A 25648-nucleotide genomic window follows, 5' to 3' on the forward strand; every position below is an offset into this window, starting at 1 on the left:
CAAACCACTTTCGTCACAGTTATCTTCCCGGACATCTTTTCCAGGTTGCCCCACTCTCTTTATCTCCTCCATCCAGTGGTAGGTGGTTCAGTGTGGTCCCAGTCCCATATTCATAGGAGCTGAAGAGTCATTTTTTTCCCACATAGCTTGAACTAGAAACCACATCCATTGGACAAACACATCCCTCCCCAGGAATCTCAAGAGACAGAACAGCTCACATTATCGGGTTCACAAGCCCATATACCAATGGCCCACTCAAGAGACAACAATCCAAAATGCTTGCTTTCTCCCCGAGCAAAAATCCCAACTATTTCAAGAGAAGAAATGAAATGCAACTGGGAAGAGCTACTTGAAAGACAGAAATTCAGAGTCAGGCCTTTATGGCAAGAAGCCAGGAATAGCAAAACCAAAAGCTGGGGGGGGATAGGGAGGACTAAGACATTTCAGGGAGCACGCTGGCAGAGGAAGCATCAGAATTCAGCACTCTCCCAAAGCAAAAGGCTGCAGCGAGATTACACTGCACAAAGTCTGGTCTGTGACATGAAAGGACCCAGCCTCTGAGCAAAAAGCAATTTTCAGCCTTGGGATTGTTCTGACAGACGCGAAAGTATTCTCTTTCCTTTACATTTGCACAGCTTGATTTTATTTATTATATATTTTATGCATACATTCCTCCTCAGAACTGCTGTCCCTGCCAAATTCATGGATTTTACTGGGTCACAGCCTTCTGTTTTTAATTATCATCATCTAAGTTATATTTGGTTAAGGCCTTAAGGCATGGACGCGGCATAAGAAGTCCCCATTGTAATAATTACTGCAATCATTAATGGCTGCCCTGCAGACCAGCATCTTGCATTTACACCAACGTGGAGCAAAAAAGGTAGGGGCAGGGCGGGCTTCCCCACGCTGCCCTGACAACGCAGCTTACCAGCCCTGAAGAGTTCGGCTGTAGGGTGAAGAAACGAGGTCTCGCTGAGCCCATGGCTCAAGTTACTGGAGAAGGTGGTAAAAGCAACTCCACGTGGAGCTACCCTGCTTCAACAGGTAAAGCAGGGCCGAGGCGCCACCAGCTCGCTTAAAACGAGCCATCTGTGCTTCAGTGGCTTCCAATTTGGGCTGGCTTCAAACCAGTGACACGGAAAGTGCAAGATTTCACGTCCTGCCCTCTGGAGCAACTCAGTCTTTTTTTCCCTTTTAGTAATGACATACCCCAGATACTTTCAGATAGTGTAAGAAAACACCAAATTGCCTCCTTTCCTCACAAAATGAGCATCTCTGGAACCACGGCTTTTATAAAATTCCACTGAATTTTTGCTTAGCATTAGAACATACAATTAAAAATGCATTTACAAATTCCCCAGTAAAGCACGGAAATAGTTTTGTTTCAGTTTAATGTTGCTTAAAAAGGGGGGAAAGGAGAAAAGGAGGCCAGTGGGATATCTACTCTTCCAGGTTTGTTTCAATACGTCAACACATTCGTTGTTCGAGTAGCTTCCTAAGTGCACAGAAGGAAGAATTTGCTGAGATTCCAGCTCATGCTGTCAGCTCCCAACCCATCACACGAAGAGAAGTTTGAATTCCCATAGAAACCATGTACTTGACAATGAAGGAGGAAGTGGGAGAGATACATGCCATTCAAGTGCTCCCATCTAGATAAGGCACCAATTACTCGATGCTGTCAGCAAACAGCAAATTTAGCAATGCTGCGCTCACGCTGCTCAGCGCAGGCTTTAGCTCAGGCTGGCTGTAACTGCAGCTGTCCTAAAAGGCGCTACCTGACCTTGGCTATGCAGCTAATAGCGCTCAGCAGCAGGTCAGCAACCTACTTTCTCCAACAGGTTTATTTTTCCTCTGCCAGGACACACATTCAACACCCCCAGTGCCACCTTATGCTGCCGCTGAGCTGATCTCACAGCTTCCTGCTCCCAAGGGAGGGGACAGTTCCTTCCGCCCTCATCCCACTTGTCCCAACAACCCCCTCCCTTGCCGGCGTTTCCCTCGCACCAGCACTGACACAGCAACTGCCTCTCCAGCAAGCAGCCTGAAAGGCAGCCCTGTGTGCCTTCCAGATGCTGTTACAACACCTCAGCACGTGTAGTAATAATCCTTAGGTATTAAAAACAACTTGTCTTTAAGAGTAGGATGAACACATTTAAAAATGGGTCTTATGAAACTTGTGAGCTCTACTCCCACCTCTCTGTCCACAAGGCACCACAGCTTTATCTCCATGACCAGCCTCCAGTCTAGTTGCCATAAGGGAAAGAGTTGAGTCACATGTCACAAAGCTTGATAGAAGACTAAAAAAAATTCTGGGAGAAAAAAACAATAGGTAGCAATGCAGTGTAAACTGGATTCCTTCTGACTTGCCAGCCAAAACAAATAAATAATTAGTATAGCTAATTAGGACAGGGATACACCAACATTTACTTCCAAATCTCAAATTAAGATTTGTCAGCAAAGGGTAAACTTGTCGATACAGGTCTGATATTACCCCACTTGTGAAGTTATGGCAAAATGAGGCAGGAACTCACTTTGTCACGTAGCAAGCAGTCTCCCAATCCCACACAGCCACTGCCATTCCCATAACGTCACCCAGGTGGTTCTTCAGCATGTCCCGGGCAGAACGAAATTCCCTGACCTCTTTCCAAGTGTGATCTGAGCTAACCACGGGACTGGAGGGTCTCACTGCAGACGGGGGAAGCGGGTGTGTCTGTTACCAATAGCTCCCACATTGGGCCACTTTGCTGCCCACAATCGTCAGATGTGTCCCTGCTTGCTCGGGTCATCCCATCCAATAAGTGGGCCAGCTCACCACCCTCGCCCAAGCCAGGAAACAATTGCAAGACGAAACCTGTAATTTTGTGCCCCTAAATTAAAGGCCCAGAAAGGTGGCTGGCTATCCACATTTGTTACTTCATCCTGAGGCCTCTATTAATAGTATTTGGCACTTTCACAGTTCTCTAAGTGATTTGCAAGTGTTATTGAACTGAACCACACGCAACATTCTCCTGGAGTTCACTTTGCATTGAAATTATCTACTTATTGACCACCTCGTCTCCACTTCTTTAAGGTCAACTTTTTAACATTTGGAGGCTCAGTACACACCCTTAGTCACCAAGAGTAGAAAACAGAACTTCAGGTACGGAGCAAACACCTGTCTTGCAAAACCTGACGTTCATCCATCTCACAGACAAATCTAAATTCAGCTGCTCAGAGTTGCACAAGTGGGCAAATAAATTTTAGTGCCTAAGCAGATCACTTACTCTGTTCCTTCCAGTTCAGATCCAAACATCATCAGAGAGCTCCTACATCCCCACTGCCTCTGGTAGGATCAGACGAGCAGAGTCCTGATCTGCAGCTACCAGAAGGTGTTTGATACAGCCAGGCCTCCTGGTAGAGGAGGAGAAGCCTTGAGGCAGTGCAATCCCCGCTGGATCTCCAGGCACATCTGAGAGTAGCAGTTGTTTCCCTCAGCCATGGTCCCTCACAGTATGAGTGGAAGCCCACACACACCTGTGACAGAGCCATGCCACCTCTGCCTTCCTTTAGGAAAGGCTGCTCTAAATTAGCCCCTGCCAGTTTTGCTCGTCTTTTCAGGAAACAAGACACTTGAGCAGCTGCTCCCAGCTCTCAGAGCGTGAGTTTCTTGCTTGTTTGAGCTCTTCCTGCTGTTTTGGGGAACTTGGAAGACTAACCACAAGCAATTGTTTCCACATGTTACAAGGACAACACAGAAATCCTTTAGGGATCAGCTCAGTGCTCCCCGTCCCGCTCTTCCCCTCCCTGCACACACTCTCCTCTTTCCCGCAGTTCGCACCCCTTTGGGACCATCCACAAGCAAAGCCCCGCAAGGTGCACGAGAGGCAGACACCGTGGCCTGAACACCCAGACGTTTCTAGAGAGCAGTAGCTGTAAAGAACTCGCTCTTTGAAACACGCCCATCTAGCACAGTAATCATTTCCAGCCAAATGGATGCCACAGAGGGCAATCCAGTCACGGCGAGCATACTGCCTGCCTGATCAGGCTCACAGGCTCTGTGACATGGTTTTTGCTCCTGCTGCCAGCCTGCCACCACTCCTCCACACCTGCTTGCCCACCAGCACTGTCCTGCAGTCCAGCTTCACCTCAAAGAAAGGTATGAAAAGAAACTTTTCAAGAGAAAACCATTTTTAACAGCAGACAGCCCTCCCAGGGTTTCACCTGTAGGCTGAGTGATGCCGTTACCCCCTCGCTCTCCCCAGGCCAGAAGCAAAAGACTGAGCAGGAATTGAGTAGTATCCCAGCCCCTCTTTCCCACAGCCATATGCTGAGAGCAAAGTACAGTTTTCTGACTTGATGACTTTGCTTCCCTGCCTTCTACTACTGTACACACCCTCTTCTGGGCCCAAAACCTCACCATTCTCTACATACACAATTTATTTAAGCATGGAAATAAAGAAACAAAGCTTCTTTGAGAGGATACATGCAACCCTCGGGTGCACGAAAAGGCCACTGGGGAGAGAAAAAATGGTGGTACTGTACAGGGCTGCCCACACACCCAAATGCCTACAGCATTAGGCAGGAGGCTACGGCTTGGGAAAACCACATCCCATGAACAGATGCATCTGCTCAGGACTTCATGGATAGGCCATCTTGGATCAAACACTGGTTCCTGTTTCCATTTGCAGCCATATGCGAAAGAGTTAGAAAGAACAGTATTATAAACAAATGCATGGAGAAAAATGAAGTGCAGAGAAAGGAAATTTGAGTTTCTCACACCTCCTGTCAATCTCCCACTTGACAATTATTCTCAGTTTTTAACCTATTTCAGTACAGTTCTCTACCATGAAATCATCCCACTGTGTCTTTAAAAGCTTAGCATTCACACCGTCTTTTGGCAAGGAGCTTCACCAGCCTGTTACGTGCTGCAAGAACCACTGTCTCTTCTTGCCTGTGTTAAACCTGACTCCTGTGAATGTTACTTGATGCCTCATAGTTCTTGTACTGGAAGAGAGAGTGAACAGTGCATCTATCATCTTTAGGTCAGTCTGATGCTCTCTCTTCCAAGAGGAGTCTTGACTTACTCATTGGTTCTCCTTCATTATCGTTGGTCAGCTCCAATACCCTTCTTTGAGATTCTTTTCAAGTCCACAATATCCTTCCTAAGACAAAAGACGAAACACCAAGACTACATACAGCTTCCAACTGTGAGCATGCCAAGCATTTACAGAGCAGATCAATACCGTCTCCCGTTTTGTTCTCTGTTCTTTTCTCCCATTAATGCCTAACACTTGATCTACCTTTCTGATATCTAAGGCTGCTTACAGGCAACAGCCCAGAGGTCATCCAGCTCCACAAAGTCATAGATAAGAACTCCAGATGCTTTCTTTGCACTTGGAAATGTAACCCCCATTCTCTTCTCTGCTCCTTTACAGAAAGAGAAATCTATCCTTGAATCAACATTTGGGTTTCAACTCCCCCCTTCCCATCCATGCCTTTGTGAGCATTTATTTATGAAGAACATCTTCAAAGAGAGCTCTTGTGGCACAATTATTCTGTTCCACTCCAGAACGGCTCCTTCAATAAATGTCCACAAGCAGACGAGCCCTATTTCACAAGTCCTCCCATGGGCCTGTGCGTAACAGTTAACATTTCAATCTATTTCATTAACTAATAGCACTGAGTCAGCACAAAAAGACAACATCCATCAGAGTTCCCATCTCATCCACTGCATCATCTGCCTGCCCTCATCCCTCTCCCGACTGAGCGTGGCCATACATGTATTAATAATGTATGTGCAAGAAGCTCCTGAGAAAGCAGTGGACACAGAAATCCCAGAGGTGTGTAACCCATGAGGATTACTCTGGAAAGCCTTCCCTAGCACATCACAGCAGCCATCAGGTGATCAGTTACCACCTTGATGGAGGAGTGGCTGCATAATCACCTGTTCTTTTCCTCTAGAAGAACACTTTTCGGGCTAGGCTTGAGACCCCAGTATTCTTCAGCCCTGGCAATACACTGACACAGAGAGCTCCAAAATCAGGCCCAAGTTTCACAACAGCATGGTGGTTTTCACATCCAACTCCCTGTATTGTGGTCCCAACATTTTCAGCCCTGCTGCACAGCCGCCGGCGTATTTTCCCTGCTGCACCACAGCAAAGCTCTATCACTGCACTCCGGCACCCGATACGTGAAAATGCATTGTAGCTGTACATTGTCAGCGTCAGCACTTAAGAAATAGCTGTCTATTTCTTACATAAGTGAAATTTGATACAGAGTGCCAAATCTCACAGCTGGCCCTGCTCATAGATCTCCCTGCAGCCCCTGAGCCCCACCACAAAAAAGCACGTTTAACCTCCAGGGACCAGCACACACGTCGTAGGCTCTAATCTACTGTCTGAACACGCTGTCTGATCTCCTGTTACTGCTGCAGAAAAACAAAGGCTTCAAGTTTTACATTTAGCTCTGCTGTGCCTCGTTTGGCACATTAAACGCAGAACGCTAATTACAGTATACTGTTCTACTTAAGGGGCTGTCAGCATTTCCACTGTAAAGCCTTCATTTCAGGGCTTTATACCACAGCTGTGAAATATTCGTTTTGCACTTGAGCTTGACATGCAAAGGTCTGGCTTTGGCCCAGGTTCCTCTGCCTGTTTGTTTTTTGGGAGTCGGGGTTTTTGTTTTCGGTCTGGCAGAGGGAGGGCTGAAGATGGGTGGATGGAATTAACTGCAGGGGATGTTTGACTTACAAGAACGCACAAACAATAAAACCACCCAGCTCCACAGTTGGTTTCTCTCCCTCACCTACCCAAGCCCCCCCTCCCACTTCAGTCTGTGTGCATAGAATATGCACATTCTTTTTTACAATAATTTATAAAAATAAAATAAAAGGCTTTTCTGTCCTCTCCAGCCTCGGCATCCAGTGCTTGCAAAAAGTACTGTCTTGGCAAGCCTGGAGACTGAAAATATTCCACCTGCAAAAGCAACAGCAATAAGACAAGCTCCAACACACGACCAATTCCGGACGCCTCTGCCTTGGCAGACCAGGCTCCACATCTCTTGCATTAAGTCTCACAAGCCTTGCTCATGGCCACTACTGCAGGTTCATACCATTGCCTAAATGACCTTCTAGGAACTATTCCAAGACCTTCAGACAGATTTCATGCAATCCGCCACCGTGACCTGCTGCAACACTTCAAGTTGAGCATAGGCTGGAAGCAGCATCCATAGGGTGAAAGGACTCAGAGATACATCTGACCACTGAACAAGATCTCGTATTTTAATTTAAAGAAAAAAAAATTAAAAAGACAAGAACATCATTGCCTGTAACAAGCAGTTGCCATTTCTAGGAAATGTTGATTTCCCAAATAATCACTTTGAGGACAACGGGGAATGATCTTCCACAACACAACCTATGACTGATGCACCTTGGCGGAAGAGTGGCAAGGGTAGAAACTGACTTGCCAGAGGGTTCTGACTCACTGAGTTACATGAGGTATTACATGGGTGAACCTGCACAGAAGCGGAGCTGGGAAGGGGTGGGTTTCTCACAGAAATGCTGCGCCTCGGTTCCAGTGGCTCTGCCTGGTGGCACTACAGTGGTTGCGCAGGGTCAAGCACGCACATTTGTTAGAAATGATCCAGTTGAGAGAACAGGGAACAAAATGGCAACAGAGGTGGAAGAAAAGGAACGTGAGCAACCCAGGGTCCCTGCGGGATGTCTTTCTACACGTGCCTGCACACAGCGTGCGTGCGTTTGTCCATCTCTCCGCACTCTCTCTTGCCTGCTCTCCCCTTCTGGCCTCCCCACTGTGCTGGCTGCTTCCAGCCCAATTCCAGCTGTCAGGACTACATTCCTGACCCGTCAGCCCCAGCTGTCGGGGGCTACGTGCTGAATCTGCACTCTGCCTTCTTCTTCGTGCACCTGGAGTAAGGCAGTCCTGGGGAGGCCATAAATGCTGTTGCATAGCCCCGGGGAACCGGGTGGAACACTGTTAAAAGCACCTCCACCAGCAGCCATAGCGAGGGAGCTCAGAACAGAGAGCAACGCACGTGCAAGCACCCCTGTGTCCTGCAAAAGAGGATACACACAGTTAATTTTCTACCAGTTTCTGCAGCATGACCTAGTTATCATTAAATAATTGTCTTCTGTTCCTTCACTCCACACCAGCTTGATCCCTCAAGTTTGCCTTCCTATTGTAATACCCACAACAAAATCCAATTTATTTCAAAATATTGCAGGGATGAGGAAAGGCACACGTAACCTTACCAAACCTAGCTAGAGACACGGCAAAGGGGCAACTTCTCCCATTCAGGCAGCATCCTCACCATAAAAGCCAACTCAGACTTTCCTGACAGTTCACAAAACCTTCAGAGATACAAATGTGGTGAAGGGACAAGGTGTAGAGCGTGTGCAAATTGCCCACCTTTGTCAAAGTTGTGATGACGCTATTTGGACTTTGGTGTGGGGAATTCTTTTTGCTGATGCAAGGGAAAACTGTGTGCAGAATGTATGCTTTAAAAAAGAGAAAGCAACATCAAACAGGCTACAGGTTTGCTGGTACATAAAGAGTCAATCCTGATTTATTCCAGACTAAGTGTCTACACATGGAGTCGATCTGGCCAGCTCCACGGGTAGGCAAGTCCTCTGGGAAACAGAGAGATGCGTCCTGTGTGGGCAGGCTTCAAAGAAGCCATTCCTCAAGTTCTCGGGACCTGGACTTGTACAGGATCACTTCTTTACAAGGAACAGATTTTTTTCCAATTTGCAATTTACTTCTTCATACAGCAAAGAGAGCACGTAAAATATCATACTTGATGTAGGGGGTAATTTTGCCCTCCCACATAGGCCATTTGTCCAGTGATTTTTCCTTCATGGTAGAAAAAGGAACCAATTCACCTTCCCCAGCATGGAAAAATATCTGTAAGAGGATTAAGTACAAGCAAGGACTTGCAGTGCTCCCCTAGTCTGTCCCAGCAGTGTAGATCAAAGGAAGGCACTTCTGACTGTGTGGCAGTGTTATATATTGGTCTCCAAATCCATGCGCAGGGCCTGAATATAGGCAAAGAAAGTGCTTCAGTGAGGGGAAGAAGTTGAAAAAAAAAGTTTAAATACAGCTCCCTCGGGCAACGTTTCAGTTACTCATATAAGGGTTTGAAATCAAGCAGGAACAAACGGTTCTCCAAGCGTAAGGGTCACCGTTTATCATCGTTAATCATCACTTCCCAGATAGGAAAGGCTCTCTCCACAGTCATTTTCCCCTCCGTTTCGCACAGGCTTTAGCACTCACGAGAAGCGAGACACCAGAACGAGGGAAAGAGCCAAACAGGGATGCGGGCAAGAGCTGGCAGGAGTCCTCCTGCTACGGCCCTGCCAAAGTCCCTCCCCGCAGCCCCAGCCCCGAGCGGGGCTGCTCCTAAACACAAGCAGCCGGGAGTTCAAAGCCCACGGCCTCGCTGCGGGCACAGGCACCCGCAGCAGCTCCGCATACCTTCTGACTCCAGAGAAGCTAAACACACGGGCCGTAACACAGCGTTTCTAATGCTGATACCGCCGTGGTGCGGAGCTCAGTCCTAAATCACCTCGTGCTGAGCTCTATAAACAACACATACGTTCAAACTAAACATGGACACGGGACAGATACGCTGAAAGGGAGGGCTCAGAAAGCCTTCCTCACAGTTAACCCTGCCGAGTGAAAGCAGAGCAGGAAAGCTATGTAAGAAAAGTACCAGGCTGAGGTTCCTGTCCCTGACTTCCTTCATTTCTTCTCCCTGGCACTTACTTTTGGTATAAACGGATCAGTGTCCTGTTTGTCCAAGGCTGTAGGGGTGGAGGGGGGGGAGGCTTGGTGGTGGAGCTCGCTCCCACAAGAGTAGGAACTTCAGAGACAGAACTAAATAGGGTGAAGGAAAGCATTTTAATCAGCTTGCCTGAAGTGACACTCATAATTCATTTGTGATTTCTTTACTCACTCATAACACCCCATGCCAAATCAATTTATTTTTGTCCTTCATCACTGATTTACACGGGAGTTCTGCCTAAAAAGTCACCCACTGTCATTTCTGACTTGGCACTCTGAACCTGCTCTGTATCCACCCAGCCCCCATTGGCACAAAGGAGACGTCGCAGATCTTCCAGAGAAGAGGACAGCTTTAAGCAGCACTTAACTCCCTGGGAAAGACTTAAAGAGATTCTCTGTACACAAAAGCCTGACCTTTTTATGCCCCAATACCTTGCCCAGAGCAGATATCTGTGTCCTCCACATGAGGTCAGAGAGCTCGCCTCTCACCACACCTGAAAGCTCCCGCTGGCAGCACCTGAATGCCTGCAGGACCAGCCACCTTGTCCTCCCACACACATCTCCCTAAGACTGCGGTGACTCCACGGGGGAAAGTAAATACTTACACGCTCAGGAGATTAGAAAATGGTTTTGTTGTAAGCTGATTTAAATTATACTAAAAAAAAAAAATAATACTAACATAATTTAAAAGATGCTAAGGTTGGACTAAATACAACAGGAGCACGCAGCATTTATCACACAGACAGCATCCCCAAAGAAGGAGGCACGTGGTAAGGAGAGGAGTATTTGTTCTTTCCCTAAACATTTTCTGAAGTATTTATTGTTGTTTCACATTTCTTGAGACAAGTCCCAGTGAATATGAAGGCCTCCTATGCTCACAGCAGGTAGCAACATGTATTCTCACACAGCTTGCAATCTATAAACAGATATAAGAGGGCTGGATGGAGAAACACACACACAGTCTAAGGTGAAACGTCTTGATAATGGTCATGTAACAAACAAGTGGCAGAGCTGAGAAAAACCTTACCTCCCTCCCAAATTCCAGCAGTTATCTACTGCTTGGACCAGGCTACAGCACTGCTGTATCTCACTCCTGCTTGAGGCTAGGGACAAGAATTTTAATGAATGCTTAAAACTGAATCGAAGCAACATAAGAGATTATTTTTCCTCCAGACCAACCGGGATATACAGCAGCAGCCACCCAAGCTCCCCCCGCCACCACTCGCTGCCCAGCTCTCTCCAATCCCTTCCTCCATTCCCTGCCCTCCCTCTGCCCTGAGGAATAAGCCTCTTACACAAGGGCCTTTATCATCAGCTGCCCTTTGTGCACCCTAGAATTAAGGAGCTCTTTGCGTCCGCCAGTCAACGTGTCTACTGAGCACCCAAGAGATTTCTCCTGCCAGCCAGAAAGGAGACGATGGCCTCCAGGAGAGGCAATATGTATGAACACGTGCTGAAGACTGAGAAAACAAACTGAAGAGAACAGCACGAGCACGGATTTCCATCGCTTCCTCAACAACCCTGTTGCCACCGCCTCCCTTCCCAGCACAGCTGGAAAGGTCTCCAGCAGTCAGTTATACAGCGACCCCGGTACTGCACCTGCTGCTCAGCCACCTCATGGGTATCTCCTGCAAACTCTCACGTGTTCCCCAGGTCTCACCTGCCTCAACACTGAAGATCCAACCTGCCTCTGAAGGCCTTTGGGGAAATACCCCAAGAATAAGCAAGTAAGAGAAGTGACAGATGTAAAAATTGGCAGGAGACACGTTGGGAACTTTGTTTCACTGCAGGGCCCGCTTGCTTCCGCATGTGTTTCCCATGAATTAGGAAATAGGATTTTCAAGCCCAGGACCACACCGCTATGGGGAGCTGCTCAGGCAGGGCTGCAGAGGAGCACCCTATTGGTGAAGCTTCAGGTTCCCACCATACCAATTTCCCTCAGAGCACCACCACAGGGCCAGCTTTCTGCTTCAAAGACGCAAGCTGGTGCTACAGGAGAGGCAACCGTCACTGAGTCACACCTATCTCAGACACAGAACTTGGGTTTGTCTTTCCCAAAGAATAAAATCTGCTGCAGATTTTATGGACTAGACCCAACACCCAGAAGGTCTGAATAACTTCCCCTGCAACTTAGCAGCAAGAAACACCATCCTATCCTCGCTCTCCCTCGTGCACAGAGAGGCCAGAAGTTATAAGGATACCTAGAAAGCAATCCTAAACAAACACATTAAATCGTTTGTTCAGTACACTTTGCCTTTCCTACATACTCTGCCCTCAAATCACTTCTGCCTGTGATTTTCCCCAAGTGCCTGGTCGGTTTCCTTTCCTGAATGAAACCAAGCCTGTAAATGAGAGGCACAGCAGTCCAACACAAGCTCACTTGTTTGAGGGGTTAAAGGTGACCGAACAAAAAGAAAAAGGGAGCAGGCTGCCACCTCAGTGCAGAAAACCCAGAAACATGAGAAATAACATTGGCAAAGCAGGTCTCCTTTGTCCTATACTTGATGCTTACAAGCATGTGTAGCTGGCAGAATTATCAAATGTGAGAACTGAGGAAGTGAAATGACACTCAGAGGAAGCAATTTTTATCCACAGGCTTAAAACCCGCTTTGTTTGTGTTGCCACCTAGCTCCTGCCATGCTTCTAGAAAACAAACCATTAAAAATACCACCATTTCTTTACAGTCCTTGTCTCGAAAAGCCACAGATCTAGGCACACAACCAACTCCTGTTTCTCCAACGCTGCACAGAGTAACTTCTGTTTTTATATGTTTAGTTCTTAGCAAAATTTTCTGCCATAAAAGCAGAACATAAAAAAAAAAAGAGCTCATTGAACTCCTGTCTTAGCAAAGTGTCAATGCTCCCGATTCACAATTTTCCACTCAAAAGTTTTAGATGCATTTACCTACTTGGAAGCATTTAGCAGCATTCATCTTTGCAAGAAATAGTTGAGTGACACACGTAGCTCAGAAATACCTGAACTACAGGCCCTAAGTATGTTTGTCTAAGGGTAATGAGAAGCAGATGAGCACCTGAAGGACAGGCAGAAAGACCCAACAGCAAAGCAATGTTTAGAGTCAGAACATCCCCCTTGATTATCATTTGTAGTGAGCCACTCTGCCTACGTAAACCCTGCTCAAACTGAAGGCTCATGTCCTGCAGGGAAAAAAAAGAAAAAAAATAAATAAAAAGACAGCTATAAAGTCTCTGTGCAGCTTCTCCCCATTCCTTGCTGGCTGCACTGCAGTAAGGTAGCAGGCTACAGCTGGAGAGGGGCTTTGCTCTCCCCCCTGCTCAGGAGCTGAGCCCCCCTGTGAAGCCAGGCTGCAGCTCCCATCGCTGGGCAGAAAAGAGGGGTAGGATGAAATGGGGGCTGAGCGCCACTCGGAGTTTTAAGAATGCAGCTGGTGATTCTGACTTTCAAAAACAAAACAAAACCCTGCAGCACAGCAGAATGGATTGAATGTAAAGACTTGTTTGCAGAGCACTATACCCTGAAATCATAGACATGTCCACAATCTTGCTTCTCTTCTTTGGTATCAGTCGTTTTAAGTAAGGACTATACTTCTAGCTGCAAACCTTGTTTCTCTTATCTCCTTCGACCATCACAGGCTTGATATCTACAATAAAGCACTTAAAAGAGCATTATGGAAGGATCAGTTTACAAATTAGCCAAGACAAACAAGCACTTACACTTTAAAGACGGAATTAACACCAGCCATGAGCAAAGACTAAAACCTGCTGCTCAGGGCTTATCAGCACTTTCTGCTATTTCTATAGAGGTCACTTCCTACGTTTCTTTTGGGTGAGATAAAAATCTATTACTGACAGAAAACACCGCAGACAGCGGTACAGGCAGCCCCGCTGACGGAGCAAAGACTTCCACCAACCAATTTTGTACAAAGAACCAGACAAGGACTTCAAAAGTGCAGAAGTTGTTTCACTTACAAATGCTGCCTGGGAAAAGTCCCAAGCCTTCACAAGGGTTCAAAAGATGACAGCAGCATCCTGGTGCACCTGTGGAAGTGACATCACTTCAACACGCTGTCCCCTACAACATGCCACACAACACAAGGACCGGGGCAAACAGAAGCCCTACATGTGCCCAGACCATGTCTCCAACAGCAAGAGCAGGGAGATGTCTGCCAGAAAGAGTTAAAGAAAACTCAGCACTAGTTTTGGAGTCACAAGAACACAAGAGGCTGTCACAGAACAACCCTGTGGCCCTGGGGATCAGGTCACCACGCACCAAAGCCTAAGGGATTTCTGACGGGCGACCCACCACAAGAGAGAAGAGCTGGGCAGCCACCAAGGAGGAACCCAGTGCTCCAGACCCAAGTTTCTCATGCTTCATGCTCTTCCCTGAAGCCTAGCCCCATGACATTTTCTCGTTGCTTTCAGCCTCCTTCCCCATTTTTTTCAGCTGAGATGGAGCAAAGGGAACTCCTCCCAAGCCAGCTCTAGGGAAGGGAAGCCCTGGTGCTACCCCTTTCTCCTATTTATACCAACAACATTACTGCCACAGTTCAAATACATTTTATATATAGCTCTGTGGCTTAGTTCCAGGCAGAAGTAACTCAATGCTGGTGTACATGTGTTTAGAGCACAGCAATTGGAAAGAATGTCCCATAAACGCTGTCAGCTTGGCTGTTTCACTGTGCCCAGAACAGACTCTACCAGGGCAGAAACACAAGCCGGGTAGGAAAATAAAAATAACGATAATAATAATAATTAGAAAACCAAGAAAATTATGCAGCAAGAAATTAGGTGAGCCCCTTGCCAACTCACAGCAGTGACGGGCTCCCACCGCAGCCCCAGCAGATGTATAGCTGTAAGTTAATAGCCCACTCGTACCACAGCGGGATGCCGTGCCTGCCTGCCAAGGGACCACGCAGAGGTGACCCGGGCGTGTGACAGCGCAAGGGCAGACACGCACAGAGCATCTGCCAGCGGCCCCTTGCATTTTAATGTAACCTTAGAAACTAGCGGGCTGCACCACAGTCAGCAGCTCTACGTGCAAACCCTGCTCGGAGTAGGAATATCTGTAGCGCTGCCGTATTTTAATGAACCCGAATTGAGCCCAACGCCCACAGGCTCGTGGCCTGGAGCACGGAAGGCACGGACTGCAGCTGGAGCGGGGTGCCAGCAGCACGCAGGCGAGGGAGGCGCCCGCTACAAGCCAAGGGGACACAGATCCCGGTGCTAGACCCTGCTCTTACCTGGCCCTTGGGCAGCAGCCCACAGGGAGCCTTCCTGAACACGCCAGGTCAGCATCTCACGTGGAACTGGCTGGGTAGAAAGGAGGAAACCAGTTCCACATTTTGGGGATGATGATGGGGGTATCAAAGAAAAATGGAATAACACAGAACGTCTCCAGTTAACTGCTCACTTGGGGAACGGGGGAAAAACCAGTCTCTGCTCCAAACTTCACAGGACTTGTTAGCAGCATAGCCAGGGAATATAGATTAGCAAAGCACAGCTGAGATGGTCAAAACAACCTCATAAAGACAACTGCATGATATACATATAAGGCATGCAGACATCTCATGTGCATGAGATGAATCATACACAGACGCTGATCTTGCCACCAGCCACAGAGGTGCTTATCTCCCCATGCACTGTGCGAAGCAGAACTGCTCACACTCGTACTACCACACACACAATTAAGTACATGCATTTTTTAAACCTTCAAGGTCATTGCCACTGTAAAAACATTACACAAAGTTGTGCAAGACTTTGTGTACGTTACAGCTGTAACACAACATCAGTGCCACTCTCTAAAGGGGAGTCAGTTACTGTCTAACAGGCACATTAAGTAAAGTAACATACGCTCAACCCAAAGAGAGTATGTTCTTCCTATTAAACGCACACACGTAGCAAAATAGAAACACACTCATACTGTCATCCAACCAGGCCCCAGCATTTAAATATCCCCTACAATGCGAAATCCTGCTTGGCAGCTGTTTACAGTACTTTCTTTTCTGGGGATCTAAGGAAAGGCATCCAAATGAAATCGCACCAGAGAGCAGGAGGGCAGGACTCGGGACAGAACCCAGGCAGACAGACCTGGAAGTAAATCCCTCTGCCAGAGTGGTGGCCGCATCCCAAAGACAGCATCCCCCCCACTCCCCAGCAAGGGAAATCACCCACATTTTGTAACGGATTTGTAATGCCCTTCCTCCTGCCTGAACTGCTTCTGCAGCTTATGCTGAGCACTGATGATTTACAGCTCTGCCATCGCCTCAGCATGAGAACTCCCCAACTCAGAATAAGCCCACACGCTACACAAACACGCTTCAAGCCCACAGCTCCTGTCCCCACAACCCGGGGCAGGAACAGCAGCTCCTCTCTGCCTGCAGACTTCCAGGATTGTTTACACAGCCTCCTCCCCTCCTCGGCAAGGGCTGCCGGCTAAGGCGGGCCGGGTTGCTCCTCCCAGTACAACAGGCCGTAAGTGCCAGAAAAAACTACCAGCAGAAAGAAAAGAGTTTCTGTTGCTTGCCAACAAACCTCTAGGCGGTAGGTGATGAGTATTCCCAATTGTTTTAAACCTCTGGAAAGTCCTGGCAGCAAAATTAAATGCTTTATTACAACAAGCACTCTACTCTTCCCAGTGGAACATCCCAGGGCTCTCTGCAGACAGCAGCATTTCGTCACTCCTGGTTACCTTAGGAACTCCCCAGGTTTCAGGCGCCTTGTAAAACCCTTCTCTTTTGCAAAAGAAAAGAGGCAAGTTTTCCTAAAATGACAGAGACGGTTCATTTCCCTTGGCAGAGATGCTGAGCTGGAAGCTGCCCAGTACACCTCACGCCACCACATCCCCTGCCCCAGAGGGCGGCGTTATCACCCAGGGCAACGTGGTGCTGCTTTGACGTTCAGCCTGAAACCTGGGCCACCAGGGCTGCACGCGAGACTGCCACCACCAAGGCCCACTCTGTGCGACACGGGCGGTGGGCACGTTCCGTCTGCCTAGCCCTGGGGCTCGGCGTGCCGGCTGTGCCCCCAGCTGCTGCGTTTTAGGGACGCAGCGCGGGCTGACCGCAGGGCGCCGCCGGGCAGGGGCCGCACCGCGGCGCGCCAAAAACCCATTGGGGGGCGGGGCCAAGCCGGCGGGGCCCCGCCCTTCCCCGGCGCGGATTGGCCGGGAGGCCTCTCCACGGCGCCAGGCCCCGCCCCTTTGGCGGGAGCTGCCCGCTTGGGCCGCACGGGCACGGCGCTGAGCGCCCGGCTGCGAGGCGGCAGCGCTGGGGCACGGCTGCTGCACGCACACCTTCCCCCTCGGCCTGAAACCTCCTAGCAGTTACCTCGCATTCGCCTTCTCGACCCGTTGTGAACTTCAATGCTGTATTTCGGAGAACGAGCAGGACTGGCTTTTATTGCTGCTGGCCTGGAAACACGAAATATCCCAGCGGTTCATAGCCTTGCCTTCTCTATAGTACTATTTCCAATCAGTAACTAACAACAGTCCTGATCTCCTGGGACATCAGCAGAATTACAAGGCTTACTGGGGTTTCCACAGCTTTAATTCAGATGGTTCTTAATCTGCTTGAGCCTGTTGGAAAGCCATCATCACCAGAGCTACTGAAATCGTTAGCGACAACAGAACCAAATCAGCATTCACAGCAGCGTGGTTTGGGGACTTTTAAGCAAATAATCCTAAATGAACACACGGTCCTCAAGTGGGAGAAGTGAGAAACATCCTTGGTAATCTGCAAGAGGCTGGGCTTTGCGGCTAAGGCTGAGATTTGGCCTCAGAGGATCAGGATTCAATTTCTACTTCTGCTTCAGACTTCCTGTGGGAGTTTGGAGTCACGTCTGTGTAGGAAAAGCACATTCCCTACCCTACCTTTTTATCCTTTCTTTTTTTCTTTTTTTTTTTTAAACCTAAGTCTCCTTTGGACTGGGTCTACTTCATCATATCTGTCCCATGCTGGCTGAAGCAAGATAAAGACAGGATGCTCCTGCAGTCTACGGTCATACAAACACAGCCAGCGACCCACCTTTGCACTAATATTTCTGAAGACAGACCACAGAGCACAAATCAGCAGTTACAACAGCCGCAGGCCTCAGCCGTATTTTCCTTGCACAACAAGCGGACACGCTCAGGACAAGGCTGAACAGCGCTGTGGTGAAAGGGAACAGGGAGATTTTCTGACCTGCAGTAGCCACTGTTTGGTGGGCACAGCCTCAGCAGAGCCGCAGGGTTTCAGACACAGGGAGAAGCCCACGTGTGGAGCTGGAATCCAGAGATTCCAAAAATGCCCACCTGCACCTGCACACAAATCCTCAGAAGCTTCCAGCTGTGCAGAGGAGACAGGTACATCAGACAGAAGGAGAAGCCTCAAGTGTCTGATGCCAGGTTTGGCACTAGGTAATTATTCAGACCTTAGCTGGGCTCACTCAGTGCTAATATGAGGGCTCCGCTCCTGCTAAGTGCCATTTGAGTGCCATGTAAGCACCACTCCCTGCCCCAAACATCAAGACAAGAGACTTGTACCAAAAGCCAGACTACCTACCGCATGGTATTTGCTTCCAGTCTCATGGATAAAACCATACCAAGGCTAACCAAGCAACCTGATCGACAGGATGCCTTACCTGCTCAGCTCTGCGCGGCCACCAAAATGCTGACCACCAGTTTCCCAGCTGGAAATGGAGGTGGTGTCCTGCTGCTGTTTTCCACCAAACAAAGGAGGGTGACAAAAATACACATTTGTGCCTGTGTTGTTTTACAGGCGTCTGCAGACCCTTGATGAGACACAAGCAGATAGTGCTCCAACCTGGCCTGGCTCCCAACCAACATGTCAACTGTTATTCCCTGAAACCAGCCATGCGATACACCCCAGACAGCAAAACACACCACCACGCACAGGCAGCAAAACAGACAGTACGTGTTGGAGGAGGTCTCTTTGCACCGTGTCTGTGGGTGTCTTTCCTCACCACAGTGAAGCACCCCACGGGGACGACCAGTAAGCAGCAAACCCATCACCTGATGTGCTGCTGCCCAGCCTGGAGCTCTGCCACCTTACTGTCCCAGCCGCGTCTTGGGCAAACACACCGTGTGCCACTGCCTGCTGCAGTGCAACAGCTCGCAAGCAAAAGGGGGCTGTCAATCTGTATGTGCACGGCTTATCCAGCACAGCAGGGACAGAATAAAACCTGCTTACTGCTCTCCGCAGCCAGGTTAGGTTTCTAAGTCCCACGTGCCTTCTCAGAATACTCTGCTCATCTGAAGGAGAAGAACAACATGCAATTCAAGACCTCTGAAGCTCTGAGACCATCCAGCACGTGACTGCCTGGGGGAAGCAATAGCCATGTAAACCCTCTCAGCAAGTGACCTGATTTGTGTTACTCATGCTAGCTGCACCCCAGCTGTCAGCAAACCATCGCTCTCACCCCGCTGTGTGGGGGGCTCCCTGCTGTCCCTCATGGTGAAGGCAGCGTGCTATCTAGGGGTGGCCAGAAGGGCGAGATCTTTCCAGCAATCTTGTCGCAAGTTTGGCAGAAAGGGTCACAGTGGTTCGTGATACAATTGCAGGCTATAAAATCAAACACGTTGAGTTGCTAGAAGCTTTTGTGTCCATCCCCCTGAACCAGAAGCAAGTGGTGCTGCAACCCAGGAGCAGAAACGCATTGGCTTTGACAGGCCTTGTGGCTATAAGCCACATTTAACACTCACAGCAGGCTCTAGCCCAGGCCAGGAGACCTAGCCAGATCACCCTGTAATTGCAGGACAAGGCATAACGTGCACAGAGCAACGAGGGGAGTGAGGAAAACCTGTGCGTGTAATTGTTAAGCAAACACGGGGCCATCTTGAGCACCGTGTATTCGAGGGTGAAGTGGAAGGGACCAGAGCAATGCAGTAGGAAAGGATTCAGCCCCCAAACTGTGACACACTCATTGTTTCACTGATACCATCCACACATACAGACATGCCACTGATATGCGGGTCATCTGGCCATGGAGAGCCTCATCAGCCTTTGTCCTCTGCTTTAAGAGACACCGTTATAAGCCTGACCAGGGACAGCCAGGAAATCCCTTCTGTCTCCAGACTGCAGCCCCTAAGCTGTTGGGTGTGTTCAGAGTGAGCAGTAGAGAACTGCCAAAGAGATCCCTGGCTATCAGCTGGGGCCACACAACACTCACAGATACCGAAGCAGAGCAGGCACAGCAGCAGCAGGCCCAACCTGGGCTGGAAGTTTCCTCTCAGTTGTGCCACTGGCTGCAGCAGTCCCCAAGGAAGCCAGCAGGCTCTGCTGCTGTGGGACCACATTGTTCCCAAAGACTTACAAAGAACTGTGCCCTGCAACAAGCCTCAGCTGCACCTTAAACAATTTAATAAGAGGTGATGATTTTTGAAGCACACGTATCTCTGAATCAAACTTGTGTTTTGGTTCTGTTCCAGTTCAAACTCAGCAGCTCTCTGCTGATCCAGTTAGGACCAGCAGCATCTGAAGTGATTCATGTTGGAAGCTCTAACGTTTTCAGACCAAAAGGACTGCGTACCGAAGGCAGGCAGCTACAGGCAGGCCAGAAGTATCACTCCACTCCACTACATCCAGTGTGGCTTGCGGTCCTAGCACAGCCCTGCAGCTTCCCAAGGGACTAAGGAGCTGGAAAACTGGGCTGGGAATGGGCTCTCAAGCTTCCACAGAACTGCTTTCCTCATAACTTGTGCCCATGCACATCCTGCTCAGAGAGGCACATGTCTGGGCCAACCACTCCTCCCCAGAGGACAGGAACCCCTGTCCCACCAGGAACAACACAGGGCTCGTTTTCTGAACAAAAACTTTAAAAAGGTTTTGCAGAGCCACCCGGTCCAACCCAGCACCATGCAGCAGCAACAAGCGTTTGTTCCAGCTGCACATGTTTGCACGATGTTTGACGAGGGGGAGACCAGAACACACCAGTCCCTGTGCTGAATGGCATCCTGCTGGGGAACATCAGGTTTTAGTCAAGGCGCTGTTGTGAACTGGCAACGTGAAATATTTCTAGCTCAGAAAAAACAGCAGAGATCAAAGAAACAAGCTGCAAATTCCAAGTGCATTTCTGTCTCTCTGGCTTACGCTTTTAAAGAGAAGTCTGTATGCAGATTTTGTAGCGATTTGTTTCTACAGTGACATTGTGGATCTGGTTTACTGAGGAACACACACAGACAAAAAAGATGCTTATACTTACAGGAGTAGAGCTTAACAATATGAACATTCCCTGCAGGAGCTTTACCTGCTCAGGTATATTACTTCTGTAAGCAGAGCAAGATTTCTGGTGCAGGGTGCAAACAGCAAGCGGGGCATTACAGCAACAGCAGATGGCTCAGGCCTGTCGTGCTTCCCTGCTGTCCAGTGCCTCGCATGCAGCACAACGAATGCAGCTTCAAAGGCACTCACTTCCCCGTTTTAAACTCCTTCTCCCTGCTGGAATCACAAGCATGGCGACCAGATGCAGAGCTGGGTTTCTGGTAGGGCTAGTAATCCTCTAGAAATTGAACGTAGGCCAACCAACTTATCTGAGGAAATTTTAGCTTCCAGCCTCCACACTGACATGTTGCAATCCTGACAATCAACAGGCCTAGAGGTAAGTCACTGCACTCTAAGTCTGTATTGGTTCAACACAAAAAAGGGAGTGTTTTTGTGGAGAGGATACAAAAAGTGGATTACCACACCAGAAAAACAAAAAAAAAAAAAAATATTCTAAACACAGAGCTAGTCACACAGCAACAAAAATCAAGACTCCCACAAAACAGAAGTTGTTTTCAAAATGCAGCAGCAAAACCAAACACTACATCCAATTTGTCAACAAGCTTTCCTTAAAGAGCTCCTGTTCCTTCCCTTTATATATTTATTTATTAAAACATCCATGGTTGTGTGATCTCCTGTAGAGATCTCCTTGGGGGAAGCACGGTAGAACCATGCATTAATTATAGGCAAGAAATAAGTCCCATTGAAAGTCTCAAAACAAGTTCTCTCTTAGAGCTTCCAAGTCACACATGGCATGTCCTGCGCAGCCCTCACGCTCCGTATCTCTGCTTACCCACACTCCCCCTTCCAGGGCGAAGCACAAACAGGTCTCTGCACAGCCAGCCTCCCACAGCCTGCTCCTTGCAGCCCAGCAGCTGCTTCGCTGGAAGGAGCCAATTTCCACAGAGCTTCTCGTCAGCAGGACAAACTGCCCGAGGGGTCTGTCCCTGACCACTGAGACTGCCTGTCAGGCCTTGCACAGCCCAAGGGCTCTTTGTGAAAGAGCAGGGACACTTACCACACATTGGGGAATAAAAGAGAAAAAAAATAATTACAGCTTAGAAAAGTCAAGGTAGTGCCACTGAGGGTGCTTGTCCACCTTAAATTGAGTGGCTGGTTGCAGAAAGAGCCTGACTCTGAGGAACCACAGAGCTGCAGAGAGCCTGCTCTTCACCTATGCCCATGTGCACAAAGCACGTATCGCCTTTCACGCATTAATCAAAGGCAGCAGTCCTGCTCCATCCTAGGCACCCAAGCAGCATTCAGAGGTGACCAGCCAGAGCCTTAAGTTTCACAGACCCTGCCATACTCCCAGGCTCACCCAATTCACATGGCTGAAGCCACACGCACCTCTCAGAGCGGGCACTTCTCAAAAAGTCCAAGAGCCAAAATCGCCTGGAAAAGCCCTTCCTGCAGGTCAGCAGAGATCCCTCAGGAGCACTGCGTGTGATGCTCAGGTTTCAGTCCCCAGGATTTACACTTGTGCTAAATAGCAGACTCAGAGGATCTGTTTCCTGCTATTTTGGAAAAGGAGAGCTGCTTCTCACCTTGGAAGGCTGAAGAACACACACAGCAGAGGGAACATCTCCATGGATTTCAAACAGGGGAAGCTGTTGTTGGATCTTTGGTAAAGCGCCCGCTCTTGTTTGCCTTGCCTACCCCCCAGCTGTGCCACCAAAGGCAGGCCGTAAGTCATCTGAGAGAAATTCAGAGCAGACTGCTTTGGAAAACCACCAGCAGCCCCTAACTCCTCATCACAGCAAATTGCTTCTACCAGCAAGCTTCTCTGTGTCTCACTGATTAACTGCTCTCACTAATAAGATACACAAAAGGCAGCCCTCAAACCCTAATTTGATGGTGTGGCAAGAATCCATGATGTCCCCAGGGGATCAGGCAGCCCTGACTGTACACTGGGAAACAGCACAAGGGACACAATGGAGCTCTCCTAAAAGGCACATGGCAAGGTTAAAAAGACAGGTATCAGGGAAGACCCGGGGTTTGCAGCAGCAGGTCCTGGTTGTGAAACAGAGCGGGTAGAACTCAGCCTTTTTTCCACAGGGAAAAAAAGAATCCAACGTCCACGGTACCTGGTGGCACAGGTGGCCCTGGGCTGTTTCATCAGGTCTCGGTGGAACACAGGTCAGCGAGAGACATGCAGCACACGTCCCTGGCAGTGCCCAGGCTGCACTAAGTGCAGTACCTGCACGCACATGCACACGAAAAGATCATGCACAAGCACCAAGGACTCTCCTCAAGACAACTCTGAGGAAGCAGAGCAGGTTTTTCTCTTTCATGACAAGAGAGGAGCATTGTGTTCCTTGGTACACAGGGAACCTCCGACCTAAACCAGAGCTTCAAGAGCAGGATTTCATGCTGGGACAGGCCATTTAAATAAAGAGCCATTTATTCCCCCTGCAGTTTTACACACATGTTCCTCACTGCAGCACTCAAGCACTACTGTTTTGAGATAAACGAATGCGCTTTGCATTCATGGTTTACAAGCACTTCTTATTTATTACTGAGTCTTCACAAGGGGTGGGACTAACCTCGCTGTTTACGGAGCCGGAGCTATACAGACGCTGAGTGATTTGCCCAGGGTTACAAGTGAATCAGTGGCAGGGACACAACCAGGTGCCCTGACTCAGAGGCGCCTGCTCTGAGCACAAGGCAATGCCACCCAGCTCCTCTTCTCCCTGCAGCTGGGGAGAAGTCAGCCTCCTCTCCTCATGACACCAGCCAATTCCCGGTGAGTGACTGTCTGTCAGGAATCCTCTGCAACGCCGAGAGGAACGAGGAATTTTTCAGGTTGAACCAACTACACCCAGACAAGGCATCTCCTAGAGAAGGGAGAGCTCAGTCTGAAGCACACAGAGAAGGGAAGATGGAGGAAAGCTGTGGAATGCAACCCCTGTCTGAACGGCCACCTCAGAGACACGAACCACATTTTCCACCTTTCAGACCATCCCACCCTTCCCCAGGTGCTCACAGAGCACTCCCCTGTGGGGCCGACAGCCATCGCTTACACAGAAAAACAGGTCTTTGTGGATCATTAGTTGCCTGTAACACTGGGTAGCAGTTGGAAATGTGGAGGAAGAAAAAGCATTATGTTCCTCCTGTCAGTCATCCATAACATCTCCATATGCCAGAATGAGCAAAACCCCAAAAGCTTTCCAATACAGTATCTTCAGACTGGGTACCTCCAGCCACATACACCACAAGCAGAGTGCGTTTTGAAAGGGAGATGCTGGCTTTAGCAAGAATTTGCAATACAGTAAGGATCTCAACTAAAAGACGATTCTGTGGTCACACCTGGCCTCCCAAAGCACAATTTTCTGTACAGAAGGCAACAAAGTCAAGACATTCTGGCAGCACTACACCACACTCACCTTACTGCCGATATCTTCACGCTTGTTCCCAGGCTTGCTTCTTCTCAGCTTAATGGAAGGGGAGCGAAGCAGGTTTTTGATCCGACTTGTTATTGTAGACCCTTCAACCGACATCATCTCCAGGTATCAGGAGGGTATTACACCCTGTGCAAACCGTGCCTGGGGAACGAGCCCAGGTTTGAGGCAGAAACACCGAGGCGCTCAGCTTTGCTCACGCTTGTTCACACATCTCTGAGGGATTCTGCTCGGGGACTCCACTCCTGTTACACTGCAAAGCTATTCACAGAGGCTGGCAGGCTTTCCTTTTGCAGATTCCAGAGGATCAAATCAGCAGTAATCTAAACTGAAAGATGCACCCAGGGGTCAGTACAACATTCACAATCATTTTTCCAAGCTTCGCTCTTTACGAGAAACGCCAAACGCGAGATTTAATAATAAAGATGGATGCAGCGTTATTTATTCTCAGAAGCTGCCATAAAAACCACCCTTCTTTTACCACCATTTAGCAGCTCTGAATCAACTCGGCTCGGATCTAGCAACCCGATCTTCCTACGTTTCAGCATCAGCTCTTACAACAACCGCAAGAATCACCGGGGTCCCTCCAGCCCCGCAGCCGGCAAGCACAGCGCGGCGCCCGCTCCTCGCAGCCCCGGCACCAGCACGAGGGAGCCCTTCGACTCCCACGGCCCCGGCGGACACGCAGGCAGAAGGGGCGACACCCGGCGGGGCGGGCAGGGCGCGTTCCGCAGCCCCACTGCACAGCCAGGGGCTGCCCCCCGCCACCGCCACCGCGGGGCTGCGGCCGGCCCCTGCCCCTCGGCACGGGGGTGCCTCAGGGGCCGCCCCGGCCCCGCTCCCGGCCCCTCACCGCCCCTACCTGCCGCCCAGCCGCCGCTCTGCCGGCGAGCGCGGCGCCCCGCAGCGCCTGCCCATGCGGCCTCCCCCGAGGAGGGGCCGCCTGGCGGGGCCGCCCCCGCGGCCGGGCGGGGAGGGGCGGGGGCCGTTCCCTCAGCGGCGGCGGCGGCGCCGGGCCTCAGGCAGCAGCGGGGGGCGGCCGCCCCCGGGAGCCCAGCGCCGCCCGGCCGCGCTACGGCGCCTCGCGCGGGTCAAGCGGCGGCGGCAGCGGCGGCGGAGCTGGGGGGCGCGCGCCCCTGGCGGCCGTTAGCGGGCGGCCGTTAACGGGCGCGGGGAGCTCGCGCCGCCTCCTCACGGGCGCCGTGAGGCGGCGAGGCGGGGATGGGGGTGGGGGG

General features: G+C 49.6%; 1 protein-coding gene across 4 annotated transcripts in view; it reads right to left on the minus strand.

Moving 5' to 3' along the window:
- The window catches only part of MAPKBP1 (mitogen-activated protein kinase binding protein 1), a 95984-nt gene extending 70551 nt beyond the window's left edge, over positions 1-25433 (minus strand). For all 4 annotated transcript variants that reach the window (XM_084519924.1, XM_084519922.1, XM_084519923.1 and 1 more), the window contains exons 1-2: positions 25276-25433; positions 24399-24741 (exon numbers count right to left, since the gene is read on the minus strand). In XM_084519924.1, the coding sequence (XP_084376050.1) occupies positions 24399-24515 (117 nt within the window). In that variant the 5' untranslated portion in view covers positions 24516-24741; positions 25276-25433. The remainder of the gene's footprint in view (positions 1-24398; positions 24742-25275) is intronic.
- Positions 25434-25648: the final 215 nt, after the last annotated feature.

This window comes from Aythya ferina, assembly GCF_964211825.1.
Source record: "Aythya ferina genome assembly, chromosome: 5".
Lineage (NCBI taxonomy): Eukaryota > Metazoa > Chordata > Aves > Anseriformes > Anatidae > Aythya > Aythya ferina.